The 24,136-nt window shown below is 43.7% G+C and overlaps 2 protein-coding genes across 2 annotated transcripts in view; both read right to left on the minus strand.

Moving 5' to 3' along the window:
* Positions 1–22,986, minus strand: part of LOC307212541 (homeobox protein Meis1-like) — a 150,176-nt gene extending 127,190 nt beyond the window's left edge. Inside the window, 7 exon segments of the mRNA XM_079970012.1 lie at positions 18,002–18,148; positions 19,455–19,505; positions 20,264–20,314; positions 20,895–20,998; positions 21,001–21,035; positions 22,738–22,898; positions 22,900–22,986. Coding sequence (XP_079826138.1) covers positions 18,002–18,148; positions 19,455–19,505; positions 20,264–20,314; positions 20,895–20,998; positions 21,001–21,035; positions 22,738–22,898; positions 22,900–22,971 — 621 coding nt within the window. The 5' untranslated portion in view covers positions 22,972–22,986.
* A 243-nt stretch (positions 22,987–23,229) lies between these two features.
* Positions 23,230–24,136, minus strand: part of LOC307213496 (uncharacterized protein) — a gene marked incomplete at its 3' end in the record, with an annotated part of 4,662 nt that continues 3,755 nt past the window's right edge. The window contains 1 exon segment of the mRNA XM_079971415.1: positions 23,230–23,370. Within this exon segment, the coding sequence (XP_079827541.1) occupies positions 23,230–23,370 (141 nt within the window).

Genomic DNA, 24,136 nt, shown 5'->3' on the forward strand with positions numbered 1-24,136 from the left:
TTACAAGGATTAGGAAAGGATAGTATGATATGTTCTGGTCCCTTCTAGGTACAGGTGCCTTCCTGTTTCAAGCCATAAGAGATATTTCTACCTGACTTGTATCTTGACCTACAGAAGCTTTAAATACCCCTGAAAACAATTCTCACTGATCAAAATGTAACTTATTTGGATGATTGTCTCATGTCACAATCACAAGACAGAAGTACTGTTTTTGGGGGACAGGAGGTGGGCAGGTGTGGAGGGCTCCCTGTTCCTGAATGGCGTAACTGTGCCCCTGAAGGACCAGGTGCGCAGTCTGGGAGTCATTCTGGACTCACAGCTGTCCGTGGAGGCTCAGGTCAATTCTGTGTCCAGGGCAGCTGTTTATCAGCTCTATCTGGTACGCAGGCTGAGACCCTACCTACCCACAGACTGTCTCGCCAGAGTGGTGCATGCTCTAGTTATCTCTTGCTTCAACTACTGCAATGCACTCTATGTGGGGCTACCTTTGAAGGTGACCCAGAAATACAACTAATCTAGAATGCGGCAGCTAGACTGGTGACTGGGAGCGGCCGCTGAGACCACATAACACCAGTCTTGAAAGACCTACACTGGCTCCCAGTACATTTCCGAGCACAATAAAAGTGTTGGTGCTGACCTTTAAAGCCCTAAACAGCCTCAGCCAGCCCAGTATACCTGAAGAAGCTTCTCCACCCCCATCATTCTGCCCGGACACTGAGGTCCAGTGCCGAGGGCCTTCTGGCAGTTCCCTTGCTGCGAGCAGCCAAGTTACAGGGAACCAGGCAGAGGGCCTTCTCGGTAGTGGCACCCGTCCTGTGGAACTCCCTCCCACCAGTTGTCAAAGAGAAGACATCTGAAGGCAGCCCTGTTTAGGGAAGCTTTTAATGTTTAATAGACTATTGTATTTTAATATTCTGTTGGAAGCCACCCAGTGTGGCTTATTATTATTATTATTATTATTATTACTACTACTACTACTACTACTACTACTACTACTACTACACTGGACTGCTACTGTGCTCTCTATATGTAGCTGCCCCTGGCTGAATACTGGGGCCTGCCTCTTAACAGGGTAAGTGACCAAGAGCAGGATAGGCCACACTGCAATGTACGTACTCACTGGTTTCATTGAATGCTCTTGGCACAATTCAAGGGTGCTGATTTTAACCTACAAAGCACAAAATGGCTTGAGTCCAATATGCATTTATAGAGACTCTCCTTCTCAGTGATACACCACAATCTCTAAAATGAGAAAATATATGGATGTTATCTTCTGTACAACAAGCTTGAATGAAAAGTCAATGTAGAAATATAGGCTCAGTGGCTTATTTCCCTACTTTGGAAAGCCTAGCCATCATGTAGAACCAATGTAAATTGTTTCTATTTAGACAAGCATCTTTCAATGGCAGATGTGTATGTTTTATTTCAGTGTTTTCATTGGTTACTAAAAGTTGTGGTTTTTTTCAATTTCAGATTTTTCTGACAAATTAAAGAGAACAATGGCATGCACAAGACAAACTTTCAAATCTAAGAATCAACTGACAATGCACTAGGGGCCACATTCAGTGGAATATATAAATAATAATAATCAGTGAGAGTGAGTTGCTTCCTTCTTCTATTTCTGACTTCTGATTATTATATTATTTCTCTATTTGTTGTATTTATAAACCATCCTTTCTTTTAGAGTTTAAAAGTACTTAACATTGTCAACTGGATCATCTCCATCTGCAAGCTTCCTGACGCTCTCAAAGGACGCACAACAGGTGGTATAACAACAAACTGTAGGCAATGAGCATATATCTTAGAAATATATAATTCTATAACCTAGTTACTGGCAATGGTTATGTCTAGTGTTAAATACCATGTCAATTCTGAAAGTAGTGAGTTAGCAAAACAGTTTTCACAAACTACTTAATACCTTGGTTTTTAATATTTGTACTTCGTGCCTCCCTTTAACTCAAGTGAAGGATCGCTATGATGTTAGTGAAATGCCTTTTTGTGGCACAATGCAAGGATCTACATCCTGGACAACTTTCACTACAGTAAACTTTTTACAAAATTTCTTTTCCAGAACAATTTTATGACATATGTCTTCTGGAAATACTGTTGAATGCAAAACCTATTCATAAAACAAAGCATACACTGGCCATTTATTCTTGGTATAGTAGGTTTTAGCAATTTCCGCCCAGACACTGTTTCCAATGGCTGAATCCGGCTATGTCCAGGATATTCTGGACGTATGGCAACCCTACGGTATAGAGACACACACACCCTGCAAAAAGACACTGAAAACCAGGATAATATAGTATAGCATTCTATATTACCTTTTAAAGCAATGCACTACTCAATTACTTGAAATGCAACATAGCACAATTGGGTGTCCACTCACTCAACAAGATTTTCCCCCTCCTCCCCCTGCAGCCTCCCAACTCCTTATCTGCTTCAGAAGGTTTCCCAAAATTCCACAGCAGATTTTGAGGGCTTGTGTGTGGTTGCAGGGTGGCAGGGGAAGGGAAGAGAAGCCCCGTTATTCAAGTGTATGTCTGTTCCGGCAGACAGATGCAAGTAAATATCACCAAACAACCATAGCATACCCATTATATCTTGCTAATATCAAGTGCAATATTTTAAAAACGGCTAATTTGTAGCATTCATAAAATTGATCCATAGAACAGCTGCACATAAATATTTATACTCAAAACCATACTAAAACATAGGTTAAAATGGTAAACCATACTTTCAACTCTAAAATCCAAACTTAACACTTTCTGAAAACTCTTTTAACATTTGGCTGAGCTAAGATACTCAGCTGCAGTCTTAACATGAAATGAAGCATTGAGAAGACTACTTTATGATGTCAAATCCATCCAGAAAAGTAAATTTATAGTGACTAAAGTGTATACTGATCTCTCAAATAGGGCTACATAGGCAACAATCCCGAAATCACTTTACTCAGAGTTTTTCTTGAGTAAGGCTGGAATCCTAAATAAACAAAATAGGAAATAATCCCACAGCAATTAATTAGACTTGCTTCCAAGTACATGTCACCGGGACTAGGATGAGCTGACCCATAACCCAGTTACAGCTGAAGTACTTTGACATAAGCCAATTGAGGATGTATTTGTAAAACCTTTACTTCAAATTCCATTCAAATAAGCCAGACTTACTTCCAAGTAATGAGTTTAGAATTAATACGTTGGGTTGCAAAGGTTACAAATTTGAAAATGGACTAGGAGGTGAAGCAAAAAAAAAAAGGGCATGTTAGCATATTTTACTGATTTACTGTCTTTAATGAGACTTACTCAAGAGTAAGTCTGTTTCGAATTGGAGGCTTGTTTAGGATAATATGTAAAGCATGTAGATGAATAACATTCTGGATCTTGACTTCATAAACATATCTCTCCAAAACCAAAATAAATAAAATAACCTCCAAACAACCAACAAACAAGACTTGACATGTTGAGTCTGAAGAAGCTGATACAGATCTAACATGTCAAGAATTCACACACGACACACTAACAGATGCCAGACCCTAACTAGACATGATAGATCATAATGAGATTTTCCAGTGATCGCAACTAAATTAAGAAAAGAAGCCTGAATGCACTGCAAGAGCTTTAGTTTCACCTAAATTTTCTGCATTTATCTGTTTCCCTCTATAGAAAGGCACACATTTCAAGCCTATGTATCAGCTCTAAATTAAGTAGCTGAAGTAGGAGAGGCACAAGAAGTTAAGCAGGCTGGCATACCTTGGGAAACAAAAGGCATGTTACTACAGCCCTGAGTTACTTTCCTGGTTAAAATATTGTTTCATATGGAGCTTATTGAAAATAATTTAATTTAATTATTCTCAGTTATCACAATGAACTTCAGAATACTGTATCTACAGAAAGAGAGTGTTAGAGGAGAGGAAGAGGGCAGGGCCAATTTTTTAAAAAAATGTCCAGTTTAACATACGGTACTTGAGATAATAATAAAAAGAGATACTCCCTTGGTATTACTACAAAGCACAGAATTGTCTGGCTTTCTTTCATTTTGTACATATATAAGTAATGAGAAAAAGTGAAAAAGAAGCAGGTATTAGCTTTATTCAGCTGAGTACAGAATGGCTATACTGTAGCTATCTTGAAGAAAATATATTCAAATGAATAAATACAAGCCTTTAAACTGTTACTGGGCTAATCAACAAAAATCCGTATGGTATTTTTACAGATTTGTTTTGATTTATTTTCTTTATAAAGCAAGTATCCGTCCATATCACTAAAAAAAAGAGAAGTTTGAGTCTGGAACCCTAGAACCAGACACTCAAGACACTCAAGTCTGCCCACTTTTTGTGGCAGGGGGAGGTGTTTTAACCTCTTTTTAATATTGTCTTTTAATGTTGTAACCCACCCTGGGAACTTAGGGGGAGGGCGGGTAATAAATAAATAAATAAGGCAGATAAGAACACATAATCAAAGCGTTAAACACACAGCTATAAAAATTTTAAAATACATGAAATTTTATTTTAACTGCTTTCACTGGTTATTTCAATAAAGCATATGAGCATATGCATTCACACAAAAAAGGGCATGTGTGAAGTGATATTTGGCTGAACTTTGTATGCGTATACACACACACACACACACACACACACACACACACACACGGTATGTGCTTGCTATCCGTAAACGCGTTCATTTGGAGGGGAGGAATACTCACAAAATATGCTTTCATGAATACCTGACTCACATACTTCATTCACTGAAAAGTAGAGCCTGCAAGGGTCAAGTTTTACTCAGAGTAGACTTGTTGAAATTAATGAACATGACTAAATTAAGGCCATTAATTTCAGCAGGTTTACTCTAAGTAAAACTTAGTTGAATACCACTCATTGAGACTTCCTTCGAACAAGTGCCTACATTTTGCATTGCAGCCTGATTTTAAAAGCTCCAAATTTGCTAAGTAGTAATGTGTTTGGTTTAGACTTGAAATGTTTTCTCCCTCACAACTAAGAAAGTCAAATAATTATTTCCACAGCACTTAAGAAGAACAAAATATTGTTATATTCTAACAAATGGCGAAAGACCACTCAAAATTTGCAGGCATAAGAACACTACTGCACACACAATTTTTCCAGACCCTTCCAGTCATGCATACTCACATAGTTGCACATAAATTTACTTTCACGCTTAGTTTTGCTGTCATAGTCCCATTATAACTACTCATTAGGATTTACTACAGACATCACAAAGTCTTACTTTCAGAAGATTTCTCACTGTTGTGCTATCATGTCTAAAATGTGAATTGAATTGTCCCAGACACTGTAATATGCCAACAAATGTTTCATATGACACCACTTACATACAGCAAATAATCACAACACTGAGAACAACAATTCTCCCCAAAAGTCAAAGCAACAAATGTTAATAAAATTAGACAGTATTTTCTCTTTTTTTAAAAAAAAGAATATCACAACAGTCCCCGTTTTGCTATATTTTTTCTGTACAATCCTAGAATGCTTTTATTTGTTTTGCATTTATAATGAGATATATTATCACAAACATACAAATAAAAATGTTGTTTATTGTTAAATCACTTGTTTTCAAGTGGCAACTTCAGAATTTAAATAAAATCTAATGCAGTAACGCTAACATGGGGATTAAAATTAAATCCAAAATGTTTGTACAATTGCAACTTTACCAAAAGGTCGAAGCTTGTGAAAAAGTTATGTGTTAAATACAACTGATGATTATACCTCAACCCATCTACATTTTTCTGGAACAGGAGCTTTTAATATATGATTGTCATTTAATTATTTGAAGCTACAATTCCATAGTCACATAACCTAGGAGCAAGTACTATGAGACTCAATGGGGCTTACTCCCAAGAAAAATTGTACTGGATTGCACTGTTAAGACTAAAACCCAAAATACTTGGGAATAAGCCCCAATGACTACAGCAAAACTTAATTCCTAATAAACGTGCACAAAAGTGCACCAGACATATTACCTGTGTAACTTTGTACACCGTAACTCATAATAAATGCATTCAAATCTCTGATAAGCTGTTTTGTTTTATAATTCTGCAGCACAATGAATTCTGCAAGTTTACCTAGAAACCCCACTGGTTTAGAACCCAATCCTCTATCTTGTTAAGATGAAATACTTGGGCTGACACCCCAGCCTCACAAAGTGTTTACCTATACATTTCTATCATCAATCAACAGACCTACATTCAACCAACTATGCTTAGGAACGCAGGCTAAACAGTAAACATTAATATCCAAATTAAACTGTACTATGGAGACATATGTCCTATAAATTTCAGTGAGACAAAAACTGACACAAAATGAGCAAGGTGAAAGACTCTTTGTTTTTGTTTTTCAGTAACCTACTACCTGAAAGAAAACTAGGTATTATTCATCCATAATGTAAACATACTGTAAAGTGCGTGTGTGTGTTCCAAGCCCCTACCCTGCTTTTTAAATGAACTATGTCAACCTAAATGCAAGGGCTGCTTTATCACAAATACATCAACATCCCACAGCCCATCTAGGGCCATCTAACATATCAAGGTTGCAAACATTTAAGACTGTAACAAAAATGACTGAGACTCTAGTCTAGTACCAGTTTCCTATCCCTTCAACAATTTCCCTGACAGTGGAATCAAATAATGTTGAATTATAGACCTCCTCACAAGAAGTCTTATTTCATGTTCTTTTTTTTTATCGTTTCTTTGCTAGCCCCTATAGGAATCTGGCTGTTTGCCAGTTTGCATTTATATTTCTGTATACATAATTGGCATGCATATGAAGATTAAATGATAATTCTGTCAAACATTACTATTTTATATTTGTTCAAGTTTATTTTATATAAGAAAAATACTGTTGCCCTAATAAATTGCATGCATGCTAACATACTTTATTTGGATTTGTGCTAGTAATTTTTTTTTTTATATTGCACTTTCTTTAAAAGGCGAGTCTATAAAAGCTACCTGCATACGCATTATGGAAAGGCAAGTGTCATAATCTTTTACAGTTCACCCAGTGGCACCTGAGAGCAAGAAGAAGTAACTTAACAGCAAAAAGTCCCATGGCAGTGGTTGACATATTTGGATTACTTCCAAAACTGATACTCTTCAGTGATTTAGAGACATGCTTTGTTATTTTTTAGTATGGAGTTGTATAGTATTGCATGTATTTCCCTACCAACAACAAGCCAACAGCTCTACCTTAAAGCCTACACAATTCCAATACCAATTCTTTTTTTCAAAAAATAAATGCATTTCAGTCTGCAGTACAAAACAATGAAATGTGGAGAGTCCTTTTTATATATAAAATGACATGCTAGCGAGCTCTAATTTTTGTTCATTCTCCAATGTTATGCAGGAAAACATTGTAAAACATATTCCTGGCAAGTAGTTAGTCCATAGCAGCCCACAGAACCTCAACAGAACTGACTTCTAAGTAACTATTCATGGGATTAGTCTATAGAACTAATGGTTTTATTATTGCATGAACTTCATGAAATGCAACTTTTTATTTATTTATTATTTTTAAAAATGTTACCATGGCATTGAACGTCAAGTTGCAAGCCTAATGCTGTAACTGTACAGTCCCATCCACATAAAGTTTATCTCCACAAAGGTCTGTATGCATCTATAGGCAACTCCACATTTGCAAGGGGGTTGCGTTCTGAGGCACTGCATGCGTCGGTGGGACGCAGGTAAGCCCACTGTGCTGCCCCGTTTTGCCCCCGCCCTGTTCTCCCCTCTTCTGGGGCCAAAAATGGCACACGCATCAGCGATCGTGTACGTCTCAAACACGCACAAATGGGGTGTTGCCTTTATGTCCTATACATGCGTTTACCACATTCTCACTGCAGTTCACATAACTGATAAAACTGCATTTTTGATTACCGTAATACAGTTGGTGTCCTAAGGGCGTGGCAGCATACTGCTATTCTTAAAAAAAAAAAAAGGATTCTGAAATACTAAAACAGGGGTGGCCTAAAGCTGGGCATGGCCCCAACCATCAGTCAAATCAGACACCAGCCAAGGCCCCCAGGGGTTCAGAAGGCCCCCCCCCAGCCAAACCCATCTGTTGCAATACTCACTTCCATTCATGCCGAGCTCCAGAGGCATTGCATTAGGGATAAATGAAGATGGTGGAATGGTCACCACAGATGAGAAGTGTGCTTATTCAAAAGTGGCATCACCAACTAAAATCCTGTCTGGGTTCCCGCACTGGGGCTGGCGTGCAATTGTGTGTTTTGTTGAACTAGAGCACATCAATGGCACTGTGCCAAGTGTCCCCTGAAGTCTGATGCTGGCCCTACAGCCAGCCCAGGAGCCAGATCAACCCCCCTGCTTTTTTCTGGCCCAAGACACCACCAATGTTGGCAGTGGCAAAAAGAAAAAAATATCAGTGTTATACACAGCACTGGATCTCTGCTCTGCTCTGCTCTGCTCTGCTCTGCTCTGCTCTGCTCTGCTCAGCTCAGCTCAGCTCAGCTCAGCTCCCTGATGTGGATTAAACCCTCCCCCTGCTCCACATGAGATCAATCATTCACTGAACAGGGAAGGTGTGCTGCCTGTGTGTTTTGTGTGTGTGTGCATATGTTCAAGACTGTGGACTGCGAATCCACTTTGGTCACATACCACTGGTGCTGGAAGGCTGGTAAAGGGTGAAATTATCCCAGGGGCCAAAAAATATGAGCCATCTCTGCTCTAAAACCTGTAGCTAACAGTGCATGACCGGGTTGTTTCTGTGAGAACAATTGTGTTTGACACCCTAACCCAAAACACAAGTTATTCAGTTAGTGTGAAAATACAGATGATCACATTCCAAGTAGCAAGTTATCATGGCATGCATATACCGTATTTTTTGCACCATAACACTCACTTTTTTCCTCCTAGAAAGTAAGGGGAAATGTCTGTGCGTGTTATGGAGGGAATGCCTACGGGTGGCAGGGGGGATCTGCTGCAGTCGTGAGCAGAGGATCCATGGTTCCCCTTCCTTCCCTCCTCCGTGGCTCGCTTTGAAACAGCAAAGCAGGAGAAGAGCCGCTGAGTGGGGAGGAGAGAGGGAAAGAGAGCCTGCTTCTTTAAAGGAGCAAAGCGGGAGAGGAGAGGAGCCTTCCTTTCTTTCTCCCTCTTCATTATTAGCAGCATCCTTCTCCCCCCATCCCAAGCGTGCTCCTTCTCCCCTTAAACCCCTCTCCTGCATTATTAGCAGCATCCTTCTCCACACACCCCACACGTGCTCCTTCTCCCCTTAAACCCCTCTTCTGCATTATTAGCAACATCCTTCTCCACACACCCCACGCGTGCTCCTTGTCCCTTGAGTGCTTTTCCTTCCCTCCCCACTTAAAACGTGGTTACAAAGCACGGATCCACATGGATCCTCAGGATTTTTGCACTGGGTCACCCCAAATTCACCATCAGATCACATAGCATGTCCATGGCTACATCTTGCACCAAAAAAATCACGCACCCACTGTTGCCTGGGGCCGCAGTGGTGCAAAAACGTGGTTACAAAGCATGGATCCACATGGATCCTCAGGATTTTTGCATTGGGCTACTCCACCTCACTGCCAGATCACATGTCTGTGGCCACAGCATGAACCACAAAAATCATACATCCACTGTTTCATTTAGAATTTTTTTTCTTGTTTTCCTCCTCTAAAAACTACGTGCGTGTTATGGTTGGGTGCGTGTTATAGAGTGAAAAATATGGTAACTACTTCCAGGTAGTGCTCTGTAGCATCCTATCAAATGGTAAGGAGAGTTTTACCACATATCATTCATTCATTCATTTAAAAGGTCACCACTTGGCAGGACACTGCAGACAACTAGTTTACCAAGTGGTAACATTCATGTGGTGGCTGGCACTTCCTAAGCGTCTGCCTGTATTCAGAGTCGCTATGGTGCCAATAGAATTTACCTCCAAATAAATGAACTTACAGGCTATCCCAAACATTTTTACAGAGATGCAGGTTTTTATTTTTTAGTCTAAGGCTAGGCTGAACGGATTACAGCCCTGCAAAGCAATGTAGGCATATTTATTCAGAAGTAAATACCACTGTAACCAAATCAACTTCGTAAGTGTGCCTAAGACTTCAGCCTTACTTATTTAACAAAATCTATACACCAACTGATTGTAAAAATTTTAAAAAAAACCCTGAAAGACTGAGGCTCACAATTTTCCATGTGATGCCCAGACTTGATGTAATAACATGCAAGCGAACACATCTGGTAAAACAAGGAGAAAAGTAGGTGTTTTTTAAATACTGTTACACGATTTTCAAAACTTAACACAATTTTTAAAATTGTATTGCACACTACAGCTGCAATCTTGAACATATTTACCTGGGAATAAGTCCCAAATAACTCAAGGTGGCTCACATCCGAGTTGATGTGCATTTCTATTAGTTCAGAATACTCAAATTCTAAATGTTACATGGAAGTAAGTATTATTGAATTGCCACTAAGTAAAGTGTTTACAAGCATCTATGTCACAAGTATATGCACTTTACTGAAAGTTCCAGATAATCATATTTAGAACTGAAGCATAACTGTACTATTTATCCAGAAACGCTCATAATTTTTGAAATCTACAGACACTTTATCACACCAACAGCTGTATAAACAATATGAGACTTAATTCAAAATTGTTATAGAGAAGCAACTATACCAGTATTATCTGTGCTCTGTGATTTAAACATTAAAGAACTAATCATACTCCTCACCTGGGTAAAATGGGTTGAATTTTAATTAGCTGCTACTTCTGTCCTATGGATATTTACTTGTTAAGTCCTATGTCAAACACACTTATTTAGAAACAAGTACCTCTTCAGTCAATTGATCTTGCCTTTAACATCATTTCTGAGCAAAGAAAGACAAATAAAACTATGATACAAGCCCGTAACTGCGCAGCACTAAAATTAAGAGTCAGCCTTGTTTCTCAGCAGTAGAAAACAAGCTTCAGACCAGATGAGTGGTTAAATTAGAAGTGGTGAAATTATTTGGTTCCATTGGGTCCCAAAGCTAACCAGCCAGCCTCCCTACCTGCTTAAAAGCAGCAAGCATGTCAAGTCCAGAGAAATAAAACCCAACCCTGTCATCTCAGTACAGCTAACCCTCATCAGGACCAGCCCTAGGCATAGAATTGAAGAGTCGGAAGGGACCACGAGGGTCATCTAGCATCTTTTGAGATTCCTTCATACTTCGGCCCACTGATTTCAACCGAAATTTAATTCCTTCTTTTCTTTTCTTTTTTTAGGGAGTTCACAGCAGCCCTTTTAAGCCCCTGGGAAGGGGATTCTCCTCAAGCTGCAACTTTGGAACTGAATGTCAAAGTCTTCCTCACACACACGAAACAGCTATTTCCCTCAGCTTCGGTGCTCAACCAAGCCCCCGCTGCCCCCCCAAAATAAGAATATTCCTCAGTGGCAAATTCGGCCTGTGTAACTCTCCAAACCTTTTTTTTTTTTTCCCCCTTCCCCTCTGGGCTAAACTTCCCGAATAAAAACTTGCTGGCGCCACACCGATAAGAAACACCTTGGAAAAGGCGAATGAAACAACACCCTTTTAGCGTGGAGCACACAAGTACTTTCTAATAAATAGGATCGTGAGGGGGCATGAATCTTCCCGCCACTTCGAGGCCTGGTGGGGATTCTTAGGGCAGGAAAAAAGTGGGCCCCCCCCCAAAAAAAAAGCTTTCTGCTTGTTTTCATAGCATTTGCTGTTAATATATCGGTGTGGTGTTTTTTTTTTTTCCGACTTGGTTCAGCCGCGGGCCACGCAGCCCCTTCCCGCTCCGAGGGCTCCCTCAGGGCCGCGGCGTTGGTGGGGCTGGGGGCGGCGGGAAGGGAGGTCGCCTTCCCCCCTGCCCTGAATAGGCCCTGGCCGGCGATGGCAGCAGGCGCCACAGAGCGAGCTGCTTCCTCCTCTGGCCGGCTCTCCTGCCCCGAGAGGAGACACAATCGCTTTCTCTCCCTTCGGCCGCGCGGCTTTCCCATCCTCCTCCCTGCCCACTTTGGCCCATTGTCTTCCTCTCGGACACGGCGTCAGGGCCGGACTAAACCTCAGCGGGAGGCCGAGGGGGGAAAAGGGCAGCAGGGCGGCCTAGGCGCGTCGCCCGCGCTCGCTCGCCCTCTTCTTCCTCGGAGTGAAGCACAAAACACACACACACACACAACACACACACTAGCCGGGCCAGCGCGCCTCGCCATTTCGCAGGCCGTGAGGGGAAACCTCCGGGTCCCCGGCATGGAGCTGGAGCAAGCAGCAGAGGCTGCCCACCGCCGCCTCCTTCCCCTCACGCGCCTCAGCCCGCCATTTTCGGCCTGGCTTCGGCCTCACAGCCCTCTTTCCTTCCCCCCCGCAACTCCCTCAGCCCTGGCCGCCGAAGCCGCGACACCTGCCCACCCACACGCGGCGACAGGGCCGCTCGGCTGCCTACCTCGCCACACCACCTAAAAAAATAAAATAATTAAAACTAGTACATTCCTCCCTATAGAACCCACGGGCGCCCCACAGAACCGCCCTTCCCTTGGCAGACTAAAGTTCCCGGGATTTTGGGGGTGGGGGGCTGTGTGTTTTCAAGAAGGGGTTGCACATTTCGGACAGGAATGGCGAACCTCTTCCTGGAAAAGAACTGCAGCTGACCATCTTTTGCTAGGAGTCCTTGGGCACCAGGCAGCAGAAGTCCAGCCTGCACTGAACTTTCATTTGAAATCATGAGCCTAGGAGACTCCTGAATAAACTTAGGAAATCAAAGCAATTTTTGTGAGATAAAGCAGGCGAGCTGGTCGCACCTTTACGGGTTTCTAGCCCATGAGTGAACTTAGCTTTGTTTGACTTGTCTGAACCCCAGAAGATAGGTTGCAATCCTCTGGGTCCTAAAGCACAGTTCGCAAAGCCCCTGCATTTTTCTTTCCAACTTTTGCTTCCTTTTCTGTTCCTTGGAATCTCAGTAGTTTAAGATCAGGCACTTTCTAGAAGTTATTTTCTAGAGAATAGTAAGTGCAGGTAAATGATAAATACTCCCTCCCCAAAAGGCAAGTGGCAAATGTGAAAACTTTGCAAACATAGGTAGGCATATCTTGCAGGAGGGAAGTCCAGACAAGCCCTTAAGAATTCATTGTATAGTTAACTTACAATACAATGGTCTACATGTCTACTCAGAAGTAAGTCTCTTTGGGTTTAATGGGGCTTGCAAGGATTACAGCCTTGGCTTTCTTGGCAGAAAAAGATTAATAGTGAGACACTCTGCACACCAACCAAGGAGCAAACTTAGTGATTTATGCATATAAATACACAGGGTGGTATTCAATTAAGTTTTATTCAGAGTAGACCCATTGAAATCAATGAACCTAACTTAATTTCAGTGGGTTTACCATGATTAAATTTTAGTTGAATAACACCCACCATAACCAAGTCAGATTAAGGTTGGCTGGAGCTTTGGGGCTCTACTAACTTGCAGGAGAAGAGTGGCAGAAACAAACATCCCCCTTACACGGTACTACATAGATGCACTACTGGTTAATAAAGGAACCAAAATGTGATGTATATAATACAAGCAGCATGTCCCCCTTTACAGCTATTTTGTACAACTTTCTATAGCTTCACAACAACCATGTGAGTTAGGTTCAGCTGAGAGATGGTGACTGACCCAAGGCAGGAAGTAAACAACAACAATGATGATTTAGGGGAGTTTAAAATGTGAGGCTGCATGTGTTCAGATTATTATCATTATTAAAAATGTATATGGCAAACTGTTTTTGTTTGCTACATTCCAGTTTTTAAATTTTACAGCAATCAATGCATGGCGGCAGGGAGGATGCCTGTTTCTCTGGCATCAAATATGTTTCTAGTGTCTCATCACCTCTTTGTTGCCTGTGAATACTATGCAGTACTGCATTTATGCAGTTGCAGATGTTAATTTTTAATATATCTCACATCATCCAAATGTTGTGTTGCTGTTGTTTTTATTCTAACATGTCAAGAATGGAGCAGTGGAATGATGGGGTGAAGACGTGTGCTTCACAATTAAAAGTGCTGGGGGGGGGGTTGGGGAGTTTTTTAGGGAAATGCAGCAGCTGAAGGAGGGAGAATGTTGGTTGAGTTGACTGTGGCAGCAATATGCAGGGAACGCTTATTAGTTGCTTTCCCATCCATGCGGCTGAGTTGCTGGTGGTGGTCTAAGCACCTTTCCGCCAAAGAGTTCAACTGTGGTGTTCATTATTTTCCCCCTTTCCTTTTTATGCCCACAACAGCCCTGCGAAGTATATTGGGCCAAGGGAGAGTGAGTGGCTCAGAGTTAACCAGTGAGCTTCACGGCTGGGTGCTGATTTCAAACCCTTTTTGCTCAAAAAAGTTTTTTCCCCTATAAAAAAACAGTAGTTATTATGAGATATTAGTAAACAACTGCAACTAATGAATGCACTGCTTACTTTTCAACAATTTAAACACTGAATTTATCCAAGCATAAGCATCTGCACAGAATTGCTGTAAATCTTCAGTCCCTCTTGACTCCATCTGAAACACCATGCTTGCACTGCCAGTTTCAGATTAGCTGATGAAAGGCCTGTGGCAACAGAACTGGATCCTGAAACTTGATTTCTTTGCATGGTTTCAGGCTGGCCTTGGAGAAGAGCACGGCCCTTGGCCTTTAGCACTGCGGGACAGGCAAAAATTAAACAGCTTAGACCTTCTCTAGTAGGGAGCTACAAATATGGGGAAAGCTTCGCCTTTGACATTCTGTCTGTCACGGCATATTACCAGTTGGGTGTGACCTCTGGCTTGTTTTGGGGCCATCCTCCCCACCTGCAAAAGCAGGTGTCATAAAGTGCACGCGCTTTTTGTGCAAATCTGTGTGCGTCTCGACTCCACACACGCGGCACGGGGTCAACAAAACCCCTGTGCTGTCCCCACTGTGGGTTTCCTTCCCCACAAAGACCATTCCCTAATCCCTTCTGGCTCGCTCTGCCCCCGATCCATTCGCTCTCCAACGTGCGCAACCCGATTACTACCAGCATCCCACCAGGGCTCGGCCGGCGGCGCCCCGGTTTCTCCAGCCCAGCTCCCCTAATCCCAGCTGCCACACCGGCACGTTAGGCTCTGCGCGATCCTCCGGATCAGCTCAGATCAGAGCGTTGGGTGGAGGTTTAAATGTCGCCGCTTTTCTCCGGGCTGCGCTTCGCGCAACTGGAGCACAGATCGGATCGCCGGAAGGTGGCGTCTGCGCGCTCGCTCCGCCGGCTTTCCGTCGCGGGAGGCTGGGTGCTTCGGCATAGACGAGAGCCCCCCTCTTCTCTCCGACGGGGTGGGCTTCTCCTCCCCGCCCCACCGAGCCCAGCCCGGCAAGAGAGAGGAGGAGCGGCCTCTCGCTCCCGGCGGCTCAGGGCTCTGCCGTCGATGGCCGAGCAAAGGCGGAGAAAGAAACTCAGCATAGCTCCCGAGACAACTAACGTGGCACCGCGGCTGGCGCACCACCTGGAGGGGATCTGCCTGCGCGGCGCAGCCTGCAACAGAGCGCGCAACGCGGCTGCAAACAGGTCGAGCCCCTGCGCTCCTCTTAGGCGTCCCTTCGGAGCAGGCGAGAGGAGGAAGCGGCGCAGCACATCTCCCCGGAGAAGCGCCCACGGCAGCCTCTGCAACGCGGGCTGCAAGCGGCTCGGCCAACAGACGGGGCGGCGCGCGCGCCCAGCTCGGCGCAGCCATCGCGCGCGCGCCGGAAAAGACCTGTAACTTCTCCACTGAACTTGAAGCCAGTCTTTCTTGGAGCTTGTGCTAAAGTCAAAAACCAAGGATCGGGAGCCACGACCCCGCGCGATTTTTAGGAGCACGAGAGGCTCTCTCTCTATAAACTGAATAGACCACCTCGACCCCAGTCCAACTTCTCAGTCTCAAGTCACTGGAAACGCAATAAACTGCGGGCCAATCTCACCTAATAGCGACAAGACAAGTATCAAAAGTTTAAAACGGGAGAACTTTCGGCTCCCGGCGCCCCTCTACCGCTTCCCAACCCTAAAGTTATAACGGGCTGGATATTTAGATCGTCGTTTTTGCGACGGGAAAGAAAGGGAATGATGCGGAAACAGCTGAAGATAAGGGTCTCAGCGTATCAATAATATCAACCCCCCCTTCTTTTCTTAAAAAGAAAACAGAAACCAAAAGACAAACAAACACAAACCCACATAAGTTCACTTCTTCGGCTTTCACTTTAATAAAATAATGGTTCGTTTGGAAAATGGGGTATAAATCTTCATTTTGGAGGCAATTAAAGTGTTGATTTCATTCGTGCCCCTGAGCGATTCTTGTAATTTGCTCAAATAGCTTTATGTACCAAGCGCTCCAGAGCTTTTAGAAACCCATTTTCTAGTTAGACTTGTTGGATTACAATTGTTATTCAAGAGCAGCTCCCCGAGCTTTTCCTCATCTAGGGCTGGATTGTAACAGCTCCCGGGTGCTCGGTGTCCAGGCAGGGGCTCCGGCGGAGGCAGAAAGGAGAGCCATCACCGCAAACAGGGACCATCTCGCCTCGGTCGTGCCAGGAGACCAGCAGAGTACGAGCTACACGCCCACTTAGGAGAGGACACAGGGGAAAGGCGCTGCTGACTCTGCCAGCAGAGGCGCGGCGAAGCAGAGGCTCCATGCAACATGTTCCCTATATTAATATTAACATTTAGTCAATGAGCTTCTGGGAAGTCCAGGGCTCAGCACGCGCGCGCTCCTCTTGCTCCGGACAGCCTCTGCTCGCCAAGCCTCATCGCGCCTAAGCAAGGCGCGCCACCAAAGAGAGCGCATCCCCACGCGCCAGCGCGGTGCGCCTCTCACCAAAGCGCATCTAGGAAAGAACGCGCTAAGTCAACCCGACGGTGCCTCCTTGGGGATCCCAAGATCTGCTTCCAGGAGACCCAAGCCGGCTCGGCGGCGCCTGGCTCTCTTTTCTTTTCAACAAAAAAGGAAGCCTACAGAGCCGCGGCCCGATGGTCCCTTGGACCCTCCGACGTATCGGGTCGTAAAGTAGAAAAAACTCGGAGCAGCCAGTCGCTTCCTTTGAAAGGGAAACGGCTTCTGCAACTCAACAACAACCATTAACCATCCTGCCACCTTCCGCGAACCAAGACCCCGATGGTCGCTAATTGCTGTGTTAAGGAGCATCGATTAGTTAGTATCACATCCCGTATTAATCCAAAACGGCACTTTCGTTTTCCTTAAGAAGAAAGCATAGCACATTCCGAGGAAGCGCATGTGGCCATGGCGAAATTACCACTTTAAATCACAGTGGCATGCGGCGGGATTGGGCCTACCCTTGCAACTGATGGCGAATATCCCATATAAGGCGTGTCGAATGCATGCAGGCAATTTGGAGCGCTCACACGATTATTTAAAATAAAATAAAATAAAAGGAATCGTGCTTTTATTATTTATTTTCTCGTTTAAGTCAAATAAAACCCGACGCCCTTTGCAGCCGTCAAGCTCGGCACAAAGCAATGTTCACTGAGGTCTAAAAGCGTTCGGGCCAAGAAGAACTGACAAGACAGGCTAATGAACCGTAGAGAGAGAAAGAAAATAGCCAGCATTTGCTAGATTTCAAACCCTCTCTGCCTTCTTTCCCCGGACCACCTATCTCGGATTTCCCCCACCCCCCTTCTCTTCACCCCCACCTCCACCCCCAAATCATTACTTTACCCGAAAGCCTACCATTCAGGCCTAAACACTTCTATTATCATTAAAAAGGGAGTAAATAAAATAAAGACAAAAATTAAAAGCGACAAGGAACAGGTCAAGTTTGCAGGCGATGCTTTTACAAGCTCATTTTGCCAGGTCGAATCGGAGAGCAAGCCTTAATGAAACAATAATGGCCACATTATTCAAAAATTTTCATTTCGATGGAAATTTATCTAAAAGGGGCTTAATCATATGCAAATAATAAAAAGGGGCGTTGTGACCCAGTGAGCTATCTGCATACAGATTTGAGCGGTTGTTACAAGACTGGAGAGGATCATACCTGATCTGTTAGATTTGCTGATCTCGTTATGTCTTCACTGTCTGATTTTGATCCGCCTTCTCTATCGTCTATCACCAAATCGATAGGCATTTTTCCTTTCAAACAGCTAATATACCGGTGGCAGAAATTGTCACACAATTCGTGTACCTACATTATGACAGAAGTAACAAAACCAAAATATAGTCAAGCGCATGTTAAGTGAAATTGACAAGAGCAATCACTCCCCCCTCCCCCTCCCCGTTCCTGACATCAAAAGTTCTAAACAGGGGGAAACACGCTGCAATTATCCCCTCGAGACGCATCCAGAATTAAGAATAACTTTCTTTTCTAGCAAAATAGAGATATCCCAGAAAATTGACAGTGACAAGATGATTCACAGCCTACAACGTATTCAACACCCGTGTTAAATTCATCTGCTCTCGGAGCTGTGACCATTAGCGAGGTGACCTGCATGGGTGACATTTAAGGTAAACTATTTAATTTCACCCAGTTATATCAGCGCAAACCCTTTCCGAAGGAGGTTGGGGACACAAAGGGTCCCCTCCTCCACTTGTAAGCAGAGCTGAATGCACTCTGGTGAAAAACATTATACACATCCATGACCTTAAATTTGGAGGCACTGTAACCTAATGTGAATGGGCCTATTTTAGCCTATTTCTTGTAGAACGAAACCAGTCCACTTGTTCCTGTTAGATAAAATGCCTGGAATGCCTGTATCCCTCCCCACTCCCCCATGTATTAATAAATCTCTCATAGATGTTTATTTTTAGGGCAAGGGGTAAATTCTCCAGCTATCAATGACATACACAGGTCCACTGAAATATAGGTCCCCGAAATGCTTCGATTCTGGCGCTGCCTTGAAATATACTTGCACCCAGAACCGAATTTATTATTGTTACGCAGAAATTTAAGGAGCAAACTCGGATTGCTCAGGTCTCTTCGTCTTAGGGATGGGTGGGGGAAGGAGACTTGCCCAGTTCAAGAGAAACAGAAACTGACGCATCTAGCAACTCTGGCTTGTTTCTGCACAACGTGACAGGACAATCTATGCCCTGCGTGTGACCCTGCAGATGGCTTTAAAAAAAATACACTACAAAACTAACTACAAACCAAACGAAGTGCCTTGACCTAACTACCCACAGGAACCAGGCAGAAGAGGTATCAGTGTTCCAAACATTATCAAACGTAGAGAGAATGCGCAACAATTTGTACAAAGGTAGTAAAAAGGGATACACAGCCAGCGAGTTCGTGATCCAGATTTTTTGTGGCTGAAATTGTAATTAAACTGCGAAGAGAAATGGACGGCATGATTGGTCTTGACACTAATTACCAGAAAGAAAGACATTTATGCAAATTCTGCCGAAGCTTCAACTTCGTGAAACATTATTGGGAGGGAGGGAGGGAGGGAGGGAGGGAGAGAGAGAGAGAGAGAGAGAGAGAGAGAGAATATTACCTTCTCTAATTCCAACAGATGAAACCTTAATACTTGTATGGCTTGGATCATCTGCAAAGATACAAAACAACGTGAGTCTCTGTGTCTCCATAGCTGGCTTTCATTTCTACTATCAAAGTAGATGTGTGTGAATGTAACGCACATATATGTACGCGTGTGTTTTGATTTATGGCAACACTAAAAGTTAATAGCAATGGCTTTTGTATGTTGTTTAACATGGAGAGATCTCAAGTTTGTTTGTGTGTTTTTTTTAAAAAAAATTACTACCATTTTAACCAAGTAGCTAAATTACACGGATCACAAACATTTATTTTATATTATTTTTTAAAAGTATATTCTCTATATTGTAATACTTCTGGATAAAGAGCCTGGCAGACTTGAGGAAGGGAGGAGGAGTTGTTCCCAATAGCGCATGTCTAATTTTTAAAGATCGCCTTTATCTATCTATCTATCTATCTATCTATCTATCTATCTAAGGTGAGAGTTTGGCTCAATCCCTCGCAACCCATAATAGCTATAAAACTGTTTCACAAACAGAGGTGAGCTATTTCGACCTTTTCCAAAACAATGAGATAATCACATTTAAATAAACAGCATGTCTTGGACGCTAAACAAGCGCCCTCGACTACCCAACCCCAGTTCTTATGTCTGGATCGCGTGTTGTTGCTGCGCGGTTGACCTGCGCTTCCGGTTTCACAAAATTCAAACTATAAACTTCCTAATGAGACGTTTTCCAAAGAACTTTAAAATGACAACTGCATCTCCAGAAATCAGATAATATAATACCAAATATGTATTCGAACTCTTACCAAGTTATCCAGTTCAGGATTAGAAGAAAATAAGGGTTTCTCTGCTCGGATCTACATACACCGTGGGAAGTTCAGGACGGGTTTTTTAAAAAGAAGAAATAAAAAGAGGTTTGAAATACGAAAGGAGACGAGGCAAAGGCGTCATTATCTTTCCTAGCTTCGTTACATAGTGGGGTCCATTATGCAATCTTTCATGCAAAGCCCCGAGTGCTGGATTAGGAAGGCACCCGCTTAGGGAAGCGAAGCGCAGGCACCGGGAATACTTTCGGGGGCTGAAGCCAGCAGTACTTTCGCCACGCCAAGCAGAGGCTTTCGAGCGTCAGCTGCGCCTTGGTCCAAAAGCCTGAAGCAGGCTCCTTTGCAAGGTGGCGGGCAGAGGGCACAAAACCTCCGAGGCTCGCCCCCAAGTCAATGTGGGGAGGAACCTGAGGCCAGAGGCTTGCGATCCATTCCGGGGAGGGGGCGTGTGTGACAAGGGATAACAGTTCAATGCATTCTAGCTTTGTCACTTTATTAGTGCTATTACTACTGCTGCTGCTGCTGCTGCTGCTATTACTCTCGTCTCATCAAACATTTGGAACAGTACAGGAGGGAAAGTGCAAGAGATTTGCATTGAGACTTGTTTTCTGACCTGTTTGGCAAACACTGCTATGTCTTCGTTGAAAGACTCTGAGGAGCAAACATCGCCGCCCGCCACCCCGGGTTCCCGGGGAGTGCATGTCGCTAATTCACATTCTCAAAAATCAGTGCTAAGAGGGGGAAGAGGGGGTGTCTGAAAGAAAAATACAAGAGTCACCAAGCAACACACAAGACGACACAGCAATTAGAGCAAATGCAAGAGGAGCGCCCAAAATGAAGTTTACAACAGCAGGTCTCCTCACGCCACCGGCACCCCCCCCCCGGTTTTTACACCCACTTCTCCAATCACTGCTCACTTTGCTACTCTCCAGACCTGGATCCCAAGGGCCTGAGCCACAGAGATCTCCAGGATTGCCGTTTTGAAGCAAACTTGGTCAGAGCGCTTGTTACGTTAGCTAAGTTCAAACCAACCTCGGGTCTAGTTGCCATTTTGAAATTATCTCCCCCCCCCCGCAAAAACACACCCACCACCGACTCTTCTTTTGTAGGTTTAGTTGTGGGGGAAGACCTAATGGGGTCCCATGTACACTAAGGTGGAGTGGGGACTCTGTTTTTATTTATAATTTGGAGTGGGCTGCGAATTTACGCAGCTCAGCTAAATTGCCAACAGGCTTGGAACGGGTGGGGTGCAGGCGTGGAGGGTAGGGTGGGGGGACACGTCCCCTTAAAGTCACCCATCTCTAACCGCTAAAATGTGTGACACCAGCCCTTCCTCTCCAGTTGGCCTAGACTATCCCTTTCCAATCTCTCTCTCGCTTTCTCGCTCTCTCTCAGACACTGCCTGGTTAGTGCACAATAATAAATAACATTGTGGGATTGATGAAATCTCACATTTTAAACATTTTATTATCGTCAATGCAGTCGTCTACCACAGCAACGTCACCCGCCTTCTACACCCCCTGCCTGACGCTCCTTTTCACCTCGCTTTCAACCTTCTAGTGGGGTTCACAACTTAAAGAAAACGCCACTATCACGGTTAAGTTTCATCGTTGTCAGTAGGCAAAATAATAATCGGGGGGTTCAGTTATTCCCTCTGAAATATTTGAATGATCAATTGTAACCGAAATGCTGCCAACTCATTTGAAGTCATACTGGTGAAACAAATCAAGCCCACTACATAGAAAACTATTTTTTAAAGTTCGCGCATTGGAGAGGCTTCAAATGCTGCCGAGAGGCGTGGGATTGCAATTCTGAACCACCCGTAAAGTTCTCCTTTTAAATAATACAGTAGAGTTAAAAGGGGTTTTGTTATTGGCTTTTAACAAAGATTTATTTTAACGTAAAAAGGGGCAACAAGTATTCTTTATTCTCAACTATTCTTGCAAATATTTTACTTTCAGTCAACCCCAGCTTTATTTTTACTATCACACATTTACGTCTTCCTTCCTTCCCTTCCCTTCTCTTCTAAAGAGGTCAAAATAACCAAATGACATTCTCAACCACGCCCTGCGATATATAACTTTGGAATTACAAAAAGATCTATATATACAATTTTCTTCATTTTTATCCATTCCTATATCGCGTCTAGGCTTTTAGTTGAAGGGCAGGGGAGAAATATAGTGGTCAATGTTTTGTTGTAAAGTGGCTCAACCTCTTTGCATTTATCCTTCAAAATCTCGCTCAGAGAGGGTGTTTATTTGTCCATCCGAGATCGATTGGCAAGGAGAGGCACTGAAATCAACCCGCCGCCCCCTGCTCCGTCCTCCCCATGCAAAGCCTCGGCTGCCCGGATTATTTACCTACGGTCTCGAGTAAACGGTGGCTTTCTTCAGGGAGGGAAGCACGGGGAACGAGCACGTCTTAAGCTAATGAACCTGATGCTAGCTGTACCCTACCCATAAATGGCATCTTTATCTCTCTTTAAAGCGTCATTGACGGAGGAGCCCATGCTTGGGGGCATGGCGTTGGTGTGAGCTGTGTGCGGGTATTGATGGGAGTGAAGCGGAGGACCGTGATTCATGTGGTGGACGGGCTGCATGGATCTGGCGGCATGGGGGGTCCCCGTACATGGTGCTCGGGATCCCCACTCCATCCATCCCACCGTAATGGGGTAAATCGTCGTACTGCATAATAGACAGGAGGGAAAAGAACAAGGGTCAGCTTGAAGGCCAGTCCTTCGCGGTGCAGTTTAAAGGGGGGGGGGAGCAACTTCGTGTGCTGGGGTGGGTGCGAGGAGAGTGGGAACCAAGGCGTACAGAAGATCCACTCTGTCACTTGGGGAGGAAGATGGGAAACATCAGGGACCGGGAAGGCCGCGTCTTTTACAAAAACAAGTGTAAGAAGTTTTCCTGCGGTTTGGTTTGCTTTGGGGGGGGGTGTTGTTATTTCTATTTTTGTTTCTTTGGTCTTGGGTCAGTCTGCAATGCATTTTCCACTAGGCCTTCGCAGTACTTTCCTCCTGGGTCCTGGCACAGCGTCCTCGTGGAAATGAAAAAGTTAACTGGAGGATGGAGGACTTCTCTGGAGTCCTGCTCAACATAAATGCATGCTGAAAGATGCCGCCTCCTCTACGTTTTCTCAGCAAAAGTTAAAACGAGGACACCTATTATTAACACGTGCATTAAAACAACCTCCCTTTATTTTTTGTGAGATTTCCTGTGGGCATCGGTTGTGCCTGCCAGAAGCCTCAAGTGGCAGACCTTCCCTGATGTTTGAAAGATTCAGGAAGGTACAGGAGCACAAAATAGAAATAGCCCATTTAGAATCACTATTTCAAGCAAGTTTCTTTGGAGCTGTGTTTCAGGGGTGGGGGTGGGGCGGTGGACAAAAGTTAGTCTTTTGCTCACTGACAGAGAGTATTTTAAAGAATTAATTCATCGAGCTTATCCTGTCCTAAAGTTTACCGCTTTTGAGAAGTCACATACACAAAAATCAGGCTTCAGGTGTTTGTGTGACACAGCTGAAACCAGGATTTTCTTTAAGGGAGGGAGGAATTCATTTAATAGTTTGTTTAGGATTCTCCAGCTCTGACTACTTTCAAAATCCACCGACTGCTTTCTTAGCATTTATTCTGGGAAGCTCAGCTTAGTATTTCTTCTTTAGAACCAGGTGCCCAAAAAACAAGATTTTTGTTCCTTGGGGGGGGGGGGAGCTGTGTTAGTGAGGTGGGAGGGGGGGAGGTCACTCTGCCATTTCAATATCTAATTAATTAAGGGCAAATGAGGGTGTGGAGATTTGGGGGGGGGGAGTCCTTCCAGCTGCTTAAACTGAAAAAGTAAATGCCAAAGGATCAGT

This window comes from Podarcis cretensis (assembly GCF_951804945.1).
Source record: "Podarcis cretensis genome assembly, chromosome: 3".
Classification (NCBI taxonomy): domain Eukaryota; kingdom Metazoa; phylum Chordata; class Lepidosauria; order Squamata; family Lacertidae; genus Podarcis; species Podarcis cretensis.